The sequence below is a fragment of the Triticum aestivum genome, chromosome 5D (genome assembly GCF_018294505.1).
Source record: "Triticum aestivum cultivar Chinese Spring chromosome 5D, IWGSC CS RefSeq v2.1, whole genome shotgun sequence".
Classification (NCBI taxonomy): domain Eukaryota; kingdom Viridiplantae; phylum Streptophyta; class Magnoliopsida; order Poales; family Poaceae; genus Triticum; species Triticum aestivum.
Window position 1 is genome coordinate 508401733 of NC_057808.1, and position 14445 is coordinate 508416177.

The window sequence follows — 14445 nt, forward strand, 5'->3', positions numbered from 1 at the left end:
AGAGAAGTGTTGGATGGTCGTCACCCGGTCGGATTTCCATGGACATGTCAAGACCCATTTGCGAATGATCCGTGTTGCAGACACCCTAAGGAATTTGGGTTGCAGATACCCAGGTCCAATACATTTTCGTTGGTACATATCATCAAGAATCTACCTTGGGTTCCATCACCAACTCCTCTTTCGGCGTGCACATATACTCTCGACTATTTCTTATGAGAAATGAGGTGGTATTAACACTTTCAGGCTGTAGACTTGCATGGTCCGGAGTTGTGTTCAGGGGTGCCACATACATAGCCATGCAGGTGACTGGCTATCTCGTCTTTCACTGCAAATGGTGACCCTGTGATTAGCATTTTACTGCTGTGGAATTCAATTACTAAAGTGTCATGCTAACCGTGGCAGGCAGAGGCAGCCACCTGTTTCCACTTTAGTTTTTGCTGTTCTTGTCCTGCTTCACAGTTGATTTCAGGACAGAAGAAACTATGTCGGCCTGTTTCAGAAATAACCAACTAGTTTGGCCCTTTGCTTCATAGAGTAGAGGCTCTTTTTGAACTCGGTAGGCCCTGACTTGTTCAAGCTTGCACTGTCAAAGAATTTTTATACGGCACAGAGGCCGGCTACGAAAGATGAGCTATGTAAAAGAAACAATTTATTTTTGTTCCTGACCTGAATAACAAAACAGAGATGATCTAGCAACAGCATTGAGCTATCTTCCCTTCTTTCGCTCCTCTTTCTGTTCATGCAACTTCCCTGTAAAATTTGCGCATGATTCGGCGAATCAGAAGAGAAGTTTCCATGTCTGTGCAGGTTTCTTGAAGCTTGGAGCTGCTGTCTTGGAATCTGAACATTGTTAGTTGGTTTCAGGTGTGCCATTGTTGCAGTGCTTTTTTGCATGCTAGGGGCGACCGACGACGGTACTCTGAAGATCTTGGCTAAATTTGAAATAATAATGCAGTCCTAGTGCCTGTGATGCTTGTCTCTCTTTCTTGTTGCAAAATATTCTGAAACCACCGAGCTGATTTCGCATGTAGGGGGGCACCAGCACCATCAGATTCGAAATGGATGGACTCCATTTGATCAACGCATTGTAATCCGGACCCCCAAAACAAAAAAAGGATGGTGACACAAGGCCTGAAAGCGGCGCTTATTTCTTCAGGGCGCTGTTCACTTTGGGGCCTCGCCTCACTCACTTTTACCATGCCCCCGCCCTCTCCCCTAGAGTTACCCCAAAGATGAAATTCTTTCCCGTCTCTTTCGCCACCCACACGACAAGAGCCCGGAAATTTTTACCCCTCACGAGAGAGAGGGAATCTACGTCTACGTAGCTCCAGTTCAAAAAAAGGAAAAGAGGAGAAAATAAAGACGGAGCGCAAGTACAGCCTTAGGGATCAGGATCCAGAGTTTCGGACAGCAATGGCTCATGCAACTTTACTTTCTTCCTCCTTACTCACTCTCACTCTCTCACTCAATGTCTTTTTTACTCACGAGAAGAAACAAGAGATTGTTGGAAAGAAAAAGGAAACAGCACCAACTCAGAGAAGGGGGTAAAAGCAGGGGCGCCATGGCGATTGCAAAAGAAAAGCGGGCATGGCTGGCTGGCGGGCATGGCAATGGGCCGCTTGCTTTGGTGCTCCTCGCCACCATGGCTCGGGTCCTTGAAAAGCACGGCAGAATCAGGCTAAAGCAAAAGAAGCCCAGAAGAAAACAAGAAGCCGGAATACTACCGCTCGCAACAGCGACTGACACAAGCCCCTGCTGCTTCTACTTCCCCCTCCCCCTCCCCGTCCCCCCGCATTATAATATGCAGCCACGCCGCAGCAGCCGCAGCAGCCAGCCAGCGTCGTCGCAGCCGCACCGCCACCCCCACCCACGCCCACCGGAAAAGGAAGAAGAAACAGAGGAGAGGGAGGAGGAGGCGAGCGGCGGCGGGGAGCGCGTGCCTGGTTGGTGGTGCTATGAGAGGGCCGGCCGCGTCCGGGGGGCGGGCATCGGCGGCGGCGCCGGCCGTCTTGTTCGGAGTTCTTGTTTTGGTGTCGTTGGTGGTCGTGGTGGCCGAGAGGCCGTCCGCGCCGGCGATCGGAGGGCGGAGGATGCTGCTGCCGGGCGACGGAGGAGAGGCCAGGAGGACTCTGGAGGATTTCAGGGCCGACGATCCTTTCCAGGACAGCGCGAGGAGGGTGCCCAATGGCCCTGATCCTATCCACAACAGGTACTTCACTACACCTTTCTTCAGTGTGTTGCATTTCAAGATTGCCTCTGAATTTTGTGAGTTGGTTCCTTTCTCTGTTTTCCTCTTTGCGTTCATCCAACTTCAGTTCGTATGTTAGTTTCAGAGTCATGTGGCCCTGTAAAATCTGCAAATTGATTTGGCAAATCGGAATATAAGTTCCTATGTTCTTGGCCATGAATATTGTCTAGGTTTCTTCAAGTTTGGTTCTGTTGGTTTGAAATCTGAAAATGTTATCCGGTTGGTTGGTCTGAGCCTCTGAGGTGTGCCATTGTTACAGTGCTTTTTTGCAGTGGGGTGACAGACTCTATACTGAATTTTTTTGACCAAGTTTGAAATAAAGCACTCTTACTGCCTGTGATGGCTCTTTACCAAGAACAAGTTCTTGGTTTATGACATGCTTAATGTGCTAGGAAATACGTCTAGTGTTTAATGTGCCATCTGACAGGCTGCACTAGTTCACTCTGTAGCATTCCATATGCTCTGTTTTCCTGAATTTTCTTATGCTGGGCAAAAAGAGAAATATATAAGTATTCAGGAACTCAACATGTTTTAATGGATAATTTTGTTTGACCATAAAGGGGTGATAAGAACAAAGAGATGAGAATGTAAACAAAGATGGCACAGCTCTTTTTCCTCCTGCCTCACACCCACATTCCCCAATGATGTTGTTCAAAAAAAAGCATATGATATTTTTGTTGTTGTCGCCGGGACACATTTCCCTATGATGATATGCTATTCTTTCAGCTATAGCAAGTTGATTAGTCTTATTCCTCTTTTCTGTTCAAGAAATTATTATCATACTCAGTAGCAAAGGATGCACATACCAGACTTGGAATGAGTAATTATTTGCATGAAAGCAGTCAAACAAAGCACACCCCATGATTAACTATCAACACAACAGATGGTCTAACGGTTCAGTGTAGGGTCACCTGAAAGAAACACAGGCTGCCAAATGCTGCTCCAATCCCTTCATCACCCTCTAATCTGCTGAAATTTTCTTCAGGGGTGCCGGCAAGTCCGGAAGATCGCCGGGGCGAGAGTAGGGGCGCGGCGCGCACCCATGGCGTGGAAGCTTCCGACGGTTATGGTGGGGCAGGAAGATGGTGCATTGCATTGCATCTCCTGAACAAGGGACAACAAACAAGAGCTACTACAATATATTATGGTGGGTCTGGATGGATGTTGTGGTGTAACTAGGGAGGGGGAGGTGGCCTGGACTTGGGACTATCTTGTTCTAAGCACTGCTATTTAAGAAGGTTTTAAGCATAAAAACTTTAGCTTTTTTGCGAAAACAGAGGCTGTGTTCTACTGGTGGTGTGGGGGGTTCAGTTTTGTAAAGTGACCAAGCTTCCCTCTCAAGCACCAAAGATTCTTGGCAATGGGGGCAAGAGCTCCTTTCCCTTTTTTTTTTGCAGGAGTGACTTTAGTCATGTTAGTACTCCTACTACTATTAGCACATTGTTTGGTTTTGATGCCCACTTTCTTTTTCCCTGGTCACTGTATCAGTTTCAGAACCACACAGTAAGTTTTGGCAAAGAGGAAACAAACAAACAAACAAGAGGTCAGCAAACAAGGACCAATGCACAATCTGCAGGTTCTCACCTAATAAAGTAACCCAGCTCGGTAGAGAGGCTTTTGCCAGTTCCCCATCTTGCTTTGCCTAGCCTATTGTACATGTCCACTTGTTTTTTTCCCTCCAAAATTTCAAAATTTATGCTAATTTAAACTTATTTTAAACACACAGCATCCAACATGGCACCAAAGAACAATAAGCAATTTGCCACAACAAAAATAAAAAAGAAACAGGTGAAAACTAAAGTGGTAGCAAAGAGAAAGCAGAGGAACAACTGCCAGCCAAAGCAGCAAGCGAGCAATGCTTTTCCTCCCCCAACACACCCTTCTGATTCCCTCCTCCTGTCTTTAACTTCTTTTCTTGTAGCTTAGTAGTAGCTTTGAACAGCTAAAGCGAGCTCCCAAAGCAAGGGCTGTGGTGGTGAGAGCACGCTGTTCCTGTGGGACTAAAACATGTTCTCTTCTTCTTGACCAGTCAGTCATGCTCATGCTGTGTGTGTGTCCTGGAGATGGGGTGTACTGGTACTGGTACTGCATCATGTGCTGCAATGGATATATGGATGGTTGGATGGGGCTGCTTTGCGCAGTGCAACAGATGCAGACCAAAGTGGGGACAAAGGTGTGTCTCCATCTACCCCCCACCGGGTCCCGGCGTACACCCAGCATTTGTACTCTTGCTTCTCATCCCACAAGCAGCAGCGCACACAGCTGCAAGCCCATGTACTTGTTCTAGCTCCAGTTTTTTCCAAGTTAAAATGTCAATTTCAGGTGGTAAGAGGCATTCAACAAGAAAGCATTTTTTTTCTCCGAAAGAATAGAAAACAAAATCCACTTTACCTCCTCCACGTTTGGAGAGTCTAGGAGCATCTCCAATAGCTACCCTAAAATAGGGCACCAAGAAGAGTTTGGAGTAAAATTTAGGGCACAAAATAGTTGTTCTTAGGGCACGACAAAGTGAGCGTCTTCAACAGCTGCCCTAAAATAGGGCAGTAAAAATCAAAACTCATTGTTTATTAACAACATAGATCATCACATTGCATTGCATAACTTCGATGACAACACATGCAAAGTTCAAACATAGAACGACAAACAACCAAACATTCAAACTTCTAGACTATTACTAGCACAACGGACACACTAGTCGTTGTCGATGCTATCCCACTCAATGTCGGAACCCTTGTCCTCAGGTTGGATATCGTCGACGTTGTACTCGACCTTGACCACCTGTGATGAAGGGCCTGCCTCGTCGTTATTCTTCCCCTTCTTGAGCTCCATGTCCCTCTTCCAGTACCACTCGTACTCGTACTGCACATACTCTGGATGCTCTGCCGCAAACCTCGCCATCATCTCCGCATCACTCTCCCAGATGTCGCCCCGCTCCTCAACAACAATGGGGGTCTTCGACTTCGTCGGGTGGGAAACAATGATCACCTTTGGACCGACGAACTCCGCTTTCTTCAACAACTGGAACTCCGGGAAGTTGAGCTTCCCACGTGGCATCTCAAGCCTCCACGCTGCGATGTCATAGGCGTGGGCGGCGAGCTCCCACATTCGGAAGGTGTCAAGCCAGTATAGCCAGCTAACATGCTGGAACTCCACGCCGGAGCGCCCGGAGGTCCACGGCCGCACGCCCTTGAAGCTGGCCTTCGGCAGCATGGCTATGGCACGGGTGTGACAACGACGATGAGGGTGGCGACGATGATGCGGTTCATAAGCAGCTTCGGAATGATCTGATTGAGCATTTGTGGGCACTTCGAGGGGAGAACTAAAAAATGTGTCTGAATAAGGTGAATTAAAATTTGAACTATTCTATTGGAAAACTTAATGTTTGAAGCCGTAATATTTATATTTGAATTCTTATTGCATTGGAATATTTGCAGAACATGATTATGGACGAAGGATGACATTCATCTTTAATTATTAGTGCTTCAGATATAGGGAAAAGGTCGGGACGGATATTTGGTGCATAGGGTTAGATGGCCGTCCGGTGTCTGCGGACACGTCCGGGCGTGTCCATGGACATTTGGGGTGTCCGTTTTGATGTACGGCTTTGGAGATGCCCTAATGCCATACTACTAAGAACCTACTCAGTTTTATAATTTACATCTCAGTAACCACGCAAATTCAGTTAAGCTTGGTGGGGCTGCTTTGAAATTCAGTTAAGCTTGGTGGGGCTGCTTTGTGCAGTGCAACAGATGCAGACCAAAGTGGGGACAGAGATGCGTCCTGTTTATCGTCTACCTCGGGGTCCCGGCATACGCCCAGCGTTTGTACTCTTGCTTCTGATCCCAGGAGGCACAGAGCTTCAATCCCATGTATGTACTCACGGCTCTAGCTGGTACTCCCATGTTACTATTCAGCAAGCAAGTCACTTTTCTCTACTAAAAAACAAGAAACAAAATTTGAAAATATCATCTCTGAAGACATCAGTCAGAATTGAAAGAAATTTTTGCAAAGACATTGTTGGAAATATTTGATACCATCAGGTTATATCCAAATTCTTCTGAAACAAAGTCAATTCCCTTTTTGCTTTATATCAAGATGCTCTGAGGTCAAACTACATGACAAGGAGAGTAAACATCTAATGCCATGCTACTAAGAACCTATTTGGTTTTGTAATCTACATCTCAGTAACCATGCAAATTCAGTTAAGATTGGTGCCGGGGTTCAAGCATCGCAGACCCCGCAACTTTTGCGGCAAGACCCGAGGGTGTCCTTCGTGCCCACCATGTATTTTGCGTTCTTGTAACACTCACCAAGAGCAGCCCATCTAGGGCATTGCTCATTGTCATCAGAACACCGTGCGTCCGTCATAACATCTGGAGGGTTGTCGAATGACCGGACGTGGATCCATTTTGTGGCAGACCACTTCTCGCCCTCGACTACTGGGCAGCTCGCGTGAAGACTGCTCGGATCTGTTGTCGCGTTAACGTGGAGACTGAAGAAGAGTAGCGCATCGCCTTTTCTTGGCTTCACTGCAAGAGAAGAGTAAACCCTTGTTTCAGGATAAGAGTTATGTAAATAGTGGTTGCCACTACTGCACATTGCCAGTAAAATGGAAAACCCTTCCTTTTGACATGCAAGAGGCTGAAGGCTACCTGCCAGGCCATGTCTCGCGCGCTCCGACCACGTTTCATCCTTATGTTGTAAATCTCTTCCCTGAATAATGCATCGGATAACTAATAACGTTTTTGTCACAGAAAAGGCTAAGTAAATCTGAGAAGCAATGGCATACCTCAGCAATTGGGAACACGGTCTCTCCACCCTTCTTCACATCTGTCAGGTACATAAGAACAGTAGCAACCCGATGACCACCACGCTTCACGTTCTTTTTGTCACTAAAATAATCGAAGTGGGCATCATACTTCTGACCAACTTCATAATGCAGAACCTGCATTGATTCGGCATTTTCTGATACACAAACAGGCTAGTCAGATACAGAATGCCTTCTATCTCTGAAACGGCTAACAGGAAAATAAGGTTGCATGTATTACCTTCAGGGAGAAACGTCCAAGCAGCTACACGCTTTTCAATTCCAGAGATAATTTCATCCTTGAATAGGTCAAAGAAAATGAAACAAATTAGTGATCTTGAAATATTTCTAGTTGTTTGTTGCATATGCTACGAGGAACAGCAGAAACATGTTTTACAAGGGTCATTTCATCGACCGCGCTAGGCAAATATGAATGTGCATTTGCCAAAATGATTAACTCGTCAAGATTGATTTTCACAAATGGCAAGAACCATTAGCTACTTTATTTGCTCACATATTTTCAAGAGGAGGGCTTGTACCAATTCACAGGTTGTGTTGCCTTCCAGCATAGCTAACATTCACTGCCATTTCATCTCATGAAAGAAGGTGCAAATAACAACTATCCATAGAGTTGTCTCCTTCGGCTGTACCATAAGCCTGATCTAGGAATTTTTTTTTACATGTTGTAACAAATCCGCAACCCAGGTAGACTTATAACAACACAATTTATCTGAGACGAACTAAATATGAACCCCAAGGCGTGTAAACAATTGAAACTGAAGGAGAGAACAAGGGCGCTTCTTCCAATTACATACCTCGCGCTTGGACAAGAAGGTGCCAGAGCTTGTGCGCACCTGGCTCATGACACTCTTCCCGGACTCGTTGTCGGCCACCATCGACTTCTCCAGCCTCCCCTTGGCCTAAACCCCACAACAGCGCAACAAAAGCACAAAAATCACAACTCAAGACACAAGGACCTCCTCATTGCCAAAGGCAGCAACTCACCAGCTTGATGAGGTGGTCGCACTCGGCGTGCGAGAGGAAGCCGCTGTACAGGAACGCCCTGCGCGCAGAAGCAAACAAACCTGGCACTGTCAAGAAGCAAATCGACAAACACGTAGCGCGCGCGCGCTCGGCGCGCCGCACACAGGAAAAGACCAGGCCGGAGGGAAGGAAGCAGGGGGCTGAGCTGACCTGGGGCGCCAGGAGATCTGGGTAACCCGCGCCGGGTCGTAGAACCCGGTGCCTCCTCCGGCGGCGGCGTGGGAGAGGGCCAGGGCGAGCGCGAGCGCGGCGAGGAGGAGCGGCGGCATGATGGGGGCGGCGGTGGGGTCATGGCTCGTTGTGGGGGCGTCGGTGCGTTGCTTATAGTGGACGCGACGGAGGGGAGGTCTCCCTCCCGGGTCTGCGCTGGGCTGGGATTCCGGCCGGCGCCCACCGGAATGGGGAAACCGGGGCGAGCCGCCGGTGTCTCCGCGTTTCCCTTTGTTTTTCTAAAAATTGACACTTTTTGAGGGTTTCCTGGCGCGCTCCCGGCCGAGGGTTTACTTTGGCTCCGGTCGCTCGGTGCGTTCGGTCGGCTCGGTGCCGTTGGTTTTCCAACATGGTCTTATGCACGCGCGTGGTCGGTGTCAAAAGGTGTGTAAACTACCCAAGATGTTGGTTCTCTTCCCACTCGACTGGTTGGACAATTTCGCGGGAAACATATACATACTCGAGAAATTTGGATATTTGCCATCCTGAAAATCTGGCTTTGCCAAATCATGATTGGTTTCAAAAAATTGACACCCAGCTTGTCGATTTGCCATTTTTTTTCTTTTGTTGTTTTCCTTCCTCATTTTCCATTCTAGGTCCCTGAGGACCAAACTGACCCTTTGGCTATGTGGTTGTTATCTCCACCCAAGACTCCTGGTGCGAGGGTCATCCGGCTGAAGCAAATGTAGCTAAATCCAACTTTGTTGGTTCTGCGACCAAGTGTGTAAATTCTGCATTTGGTTTTGGATATGCGTAGGTATTATTGCGGATATTTGATAGTATTTTTGATACATATATTAGTATAGTGGTCCAGCGAATTATGGTCGTCTCAATGCTAATAATGCAGCCGGACCAAAGTTTCAAATGATCAGTGATAGGTTATTTCCCTCCATAAATTTCACAACATCGAATGATACAGTTCTCATGCAAAAAGGTTAAAACAAATTACAAATTACATACCCAAGCTACAACTTACATAATGCTTCCAAGATATGGGGGCGGGAGGAGGAAGACAACGGAGGGGAAGAAGAAGGGTGTGGGTCCATTAGATGTAGATCGGATAAATGAGGGAAAAGTGAACAGCGAGAAAAATGTAGTAGATGACTGCAAAATAATCGCTTCCTCAAGCTTACACGGTCAAAAAAAATGTTACGACTCAGACGCCGGTTGACAAAGATATCTGAAGAACAAATAGAGATAATTGAGCCGCAACGTTGAGGTCTTAAAGTCTCTCTCTCTCTCTCTCTCTCTCTCTCTCTCTCTCTCCACAACGTTCAGGTATTTTGAAATCACTGAGTTGATTTTGCATCTATGGAAACTAGATAACGCCTCGTGCAATGCTACGGAAATTTTTAGCGGTGAACTTATCAAAAGTAAAATTAGAATATATGAGAATAGTACCACACCACATTCAATCCAGGGGCAAATGGATGGTGTATGCATGTTATATTGTCTTATGACATTCAAGTTTGATTTCAATTATTTATTATTGGAAAATAAAAATTGATGATGTTGTGGGCTTTCATGTCTTTGATGATGTGGAAGCTTGCATGTTGTGGAAAGTGGAAAGTTGAATGGTTGCATGGGCACTCGGTGATGTGGAGGGCGTGCATGTTGTGGAAAGTGAAAAGTTGATTGATTGCATACGCTTGAAGACTTGGACAGCTTGCATGTACGTTTGAATAGGAGGTGACATTTGTGGGATATATGTGATGAGGTGGATATGTTGCATGTTATGATAAATAAGATAGCGGGGATGAACTTGTTAGGTATATAGGATCAACATGGAACAGTACAAAAGATTTCAATGAATCTCCCCATTTAATACATCAACATATAGAGTCGACAGTCAAGACATATGCAATCTTATGGAATACATGTGAGTCTATAACACAATAAGATTTAGTTAGGTGTAAAAGGAATGACGGTCTAACACACTAGTTAGGTGATAGAGGATTTGGTAAAGCAAGTTGGACTGAGATTTTAAGTCGAACATGGTTATCTCTGGCATGTGCCTGGTCTCTCTATTTACTGTATCGATTATGAAGTGTACACGGTATTCTAAACCATGAGGTGCAGGTCTCATATAATTAATGACACATAAAGTCATGTGCCACACGTGGATCTAGAGTTCGCGAATAAAAGGTAGCCAGAAAAGAGCAACATGTGTGTTGAAATTTGAGAATCGTGTAGCCTCGTGGTCGTATAATGTGATAAATAAGGTGAATCAAGCATAGTGTCTTCACATAAACAATCCACGCATAGATCTTACCTTCCTAAGCCTCATTTTTATCCCACTTTCTCTAGTGACAACAACCATAGGTCATCTATATAACCAAAAAGAAGAGAAAACACATGTGGATTGGTTTCCTGGGATTAGAAGGCATCGGGGAATATTTTGGTGCCTCCAAGCAATCTTCCACGGGCAATTTGGCTCCTTCGGCTCCAAGGGTTTATGTTTCACTAACTGCGATTTTCCTTTTCATTTCGATGAGTTGTGATGATCATTCTCGATGACAATATTCTAGGGCATAATTGCTCAAATGGATTAGGAGATGCATGCATTATGATAGCACATGATACATGGCTTTGATTACCATTTTAAACTTTTAATGAAGTTCACACGAATTCTCTAGTTCAACCTTCGACATGCTAAATTTAACTTAATTGACAAAGTAGCTCACTTCGATTGAGAAGTAGATGTATAATCTTGATTTCCCCACATATAGAAACTACAAGCTAAACTATTAGTGGCAACATACATACCATCCACATACGGCGCCAGAAAAGAGCTTGATGTCTACTACACAACCTTCTTCTTGTAGACGTTGTTGGGCCTCCAAGTGCAGAGGTTTGTAGGACAGTAGCAAATTTCCCTCGAGTGGATGACCTAAGGTTTATCAATCCGTGGGAGGCGTAGGATGAAGATGGTCTCTCTCAAACAACCCTGCAACCAAATAACAAAGAGTCTCTTGTGTCCCCAACACACCCAATACAATGGTAAATTGTATAGGTGCACTAGTTCGGCGAAGAGATGGTGATACAAGTGCAATATGGATGATAGATATAGGTTTTTGTAATCTGAAAATATAAAAACAGCAAGGTAACAAGTGGTAAAAGTGAGCGTAAACAGTATTGCAATGCTAGGAAACAAGGCCTAGGGTTCATACTTTCACTAGTGCAAGTTCTCTCAACAATAATAACATAATTGGATCATATCGCTATCCCTCAACATGCAACAAAGAGTCACTCCAAAGTCACTAATAGCGGAGAACAAACGAAGAGATTATTGTAGGGTACGAAACCACCTCAAAGTTATTCTTTCGGATCGATCTATTCAATAGTTCGTACTAGAATAACACCTTAAGACACATATCAACCAAAACCCGAATGTCACCTAGATACTCCAATGTCACCTCAAGTATCCGTGGGTATGATTATACGATATGCATCACACAATCTCAGATTCATCTATTCAACCAACACAAAGAACTTCAAAGAATGCCCCAAAGTTTCTACCGGAGAGTCAAGACAAAAACGTGTGCCAACCCCTATGCATAAGTTCACAATGTTACGAAACCCGCAAGTTGATCACCAAAACATACATCAAGTAGATCACGTGAATATCCCATTGTCACCACAGATAAGCACATGCAAGACATACATCAAGTGTTCTCAAATCCTTAAAGACCCAATCTGATAAGATAACTTCAAAGGGAAAACTCAATCCATTACAAGAGAGTAGATGGGGAGAAACATCATAAGATCCAACTATAATAGCAAAGCTCGCGATACATCAAGATCGTACCACCTCAAGAACACGAGAGAGAGAGAGAGAGAGAGAGAGAGAGAGAGAGAGATCAAACACATAGCTACTGGTACATACCCTCAGCCCCGAGGGTGAACTACTCCCTCCTCGTCATGGAGAGCGCCGGGATGATGATGGCCACCGGTGAGGGATCCCCCCTCCGGCAGGGTGCCGGAAGAGGGTCCTGATTGGTTTTTGGTGGCTATAGAGGCTTGCGGCGGCGGAACTCCCGATCTATTCTGTTCTTCGATGTTTTTAGGGTATATGGACATATATAGGCGAAAGAAGTTGGTTAGGGGAACCACGAGGGGCCCACGAGGGTGGGGGCGCGCCCAGGGGGCAGGCGCGCCTCCCTGCCTCGTGGCCACCTCGAAGCTTCCCTGACGTCTAATCCAAGTCTCCTGGATTACTTCCGTTCCAAAAATAACTCTTCCGAAGGTTTCATTCTGTTTGGACTCCGTTTGATATTCCTTTTCTTCGAAACACTGAAATACGCAAGAAAACAACAATTTGGGCTGGGCCTCCGGTTAATAGGTTAGTCCCAAAAATAATATAAAAGTGTATAATAAAGCCCATTAAACATCCAAAACAGAATATCTAATAGCATGGATACTTCATAAATTATAGATACGTTGGAGACGTATCAGCATCCCCAAGCTTAACTCCTGCTCGTCCTCGAGTAGGTAAATGATAAAAGAAATAATTTATGAAGTGTGAATGCTAGCAATTGCACAAGTTTGATCAATGATATTTTCAATCACCTTTTCTAGCATCATTATATGTCATAACAGTAGCTCAACTCATAAAACTTTTCATGATCAAGTAACAAACTATTCACATGTTAAAGTATAGATCATAAACTTTGTTGAAAACTAACAAACAGTGCTCTTAGTCATCAAACAATTGCAATTCATCTTATTTTCAGGAAGGGTCTATGTCAGAGCTTTGATTTAGCAAACTCCACATACTCAACTATCATATAGTATTTCACAATTGCTAACACCACGTGATATTTATGGGTTCAAAGCTTTAATCGGACACAGAGAAAGATAGGGGCTTATAGTTTTGCCTCCCAACCTATTACCTCAAAGGTAATGTCAACAATAATAGTTCATGATAACTTACATCCAATTGGATATATATATCAGGATCTTTCCAACACAATGTGCTTGCCAAAGGATAAAATGTAAAAAGGAAAGGTGAAGATCACCATGACTCTTGCATAAGGTATAAGACAAGAATAAAAGATAGGCCCTTCGCAGAGGGAAGCAGAGGTTGTCATGCGCTTTTATAGTAGGATGCACAAAATCTTAATGCGAAAGAACGTCACTTTATATTGCCACTTGTGATAGGGTCCTTCATTATGCAGTCCGTCGCTTTTATTGCTTCCACATCACAAGATCGTATAAAGATTATTTTCTCCACACTAATAGATCATACATATTTAGAGAGCAATTTTTATTGCATGCACCGATGACAACTTACTTGAAGGATCTTACTCAATCCATAGGTAGGTATGGTGGACTCTCATGGCAAAACTAGTTTAAGGGGTATTTGGAAGCACAAGTAGTATCTCTACTTGGTGCAAATAATTTGGCTAGCATGAGGGGGAAAGGCAAGCTCAGCATGTTGAATGATCCATGACAATATACTTTATTTCAGATATAAGAAAACATAGCCCATTACGTTGTCTTCCTTGTCCAACATCAACCTTTTACCATGTCATATTTTAATGAGTGCTCACAATTACAAAAGATGTCCAAGATAGTATATTTATATATGAAATCTCTCTTCCCTCAATATTCTTTCATGAATTGTTCAAGTGACCAATACAATATTTGCTAACCTTCAATAAATTTACCACCTCTACTTCTTATATGTGAAGGCATTACTCCCCATGGGAAAGGCATATGAAACATATATAATTTCAGATTTATGACATTCAAATCATTCAACCATTTACTCATAGGATATAAGTGAAGCACACGAGTAAATGACAAACTACTCCAAAAAGATATAAGTGAAGATCAATGAGTAGTTAAATAATTATGTAGCTATGTGAAGACTCTCTCTCTCATTTAAGAATTTCAGATCTTGGTATTTTAGGGTATATGGACATATATATGCGAAAGAAGTCGGTCAGGGGAGCCACGAGGGGCCCACGAGGGTGGGGGGCGCGCCCAGGGGGGCAGGCGCGCCTCCCTGCCTCGTGGCCACCTCGAAGCTTCCCTGACGTCTACTCCAAGTCTCCTGGATTGCTTCCGTTCCAAAAATAACTCCCCCGAAGGTTTCATTCCGTTTGGACACCGTTTGATATTCCTTTTCTTC

At 44.6% G+C, this 14445-nt stretch overlaps 2 protein-coding genes across 2 annotated transcripts; one reads left to right on the forward strand and one right to left on the reverse strand.

The window, feature by feature from the left end:
• Positions 1-1397: 1397 nt before the first annotated feature.
• Positions 1398-3636, forward strand: LOC123123297 (CLAVATA3/ESR (CLE)-related protein 25). Its single transcript, XM_044543771.1, has 2 exons — positions 1398-2209; positions 3234-3636. Exons 1-2 carry the CDS (start codon positions 1956-1958, stop codon positions 3271-3273), a joined length of 294 nt encoding a protein of 97 aa, XP_044399706.1. The 5' UTR covers positions 1398-1955; the 3' UTR covers positions 3274-3636.
• Positions 3637-6235: 2599 nt separating this feature from the next.
• LOC123123298 (probable prolyl 4-hydroxylase 7) lies at positions 6236-8601 on the reverse strand. Its single transcript, XM_044543772.1, has 7 exons — positions 8250-8601; positions 8061-8118; positions 7871-7975; positions 7297-7354; positions 7038-7213; positions 6901-6961; positions 6236-6777 (listed from the first exon to the last, which is right to left on the reverse strand). Exons 1-7 carry the CDS (start codon positions 8366-8368, stop codon positions 6470-6472), a joined length of 885 nt encoding a protein of 294 aa, XP_044399707.1. The 5' UTR covers positions 8369-8601; the 3' UTR covers positions 6236-6469.
• Positions 8602-14445: the final 5844 nt, after the last annotated feature.

Bases quoted from the DNA above. Each gene is read 5' to 3' on its own strand.
- LOC123123297 (XM_044543771.1), top strand. From the start codon at position 1,956: ATGAGAGGGCCGGCCGCGTCCGGGGGGCGGGCATCGGCGGCGGCGCCG. The intron at 2,210-3,233 runs GTACTTCACTAC...AATTTTCTTCAG, and splicing joins CCTGATCCTATCCACAACAG to GGGTGCCGGCAAGTCCGGAA.
- LOC123123298 (XM_044543772.1), bottom strand. From the start codon at position 8,368: ATGCCGCCGCTCCTCCTCGCCGCGCTCGCGCTCGCCCTGGCCCTCTCC. The intron at 7,976-8,060 runs GTGAGTTGCTGC...TGTGGGGTTTAG, and splicing joins GCGACCACCTCATCAAGCTG to GCCAAGGGGAGGCTGGAGAA. The intron at 6,778-6,900 runs GTAGCCTTCAGC...CTTCTCTTGCAG, and splicing joins CGCGAGACATGGCCTGGCAG to TGAAGCCAAGAAAAGGCGAT.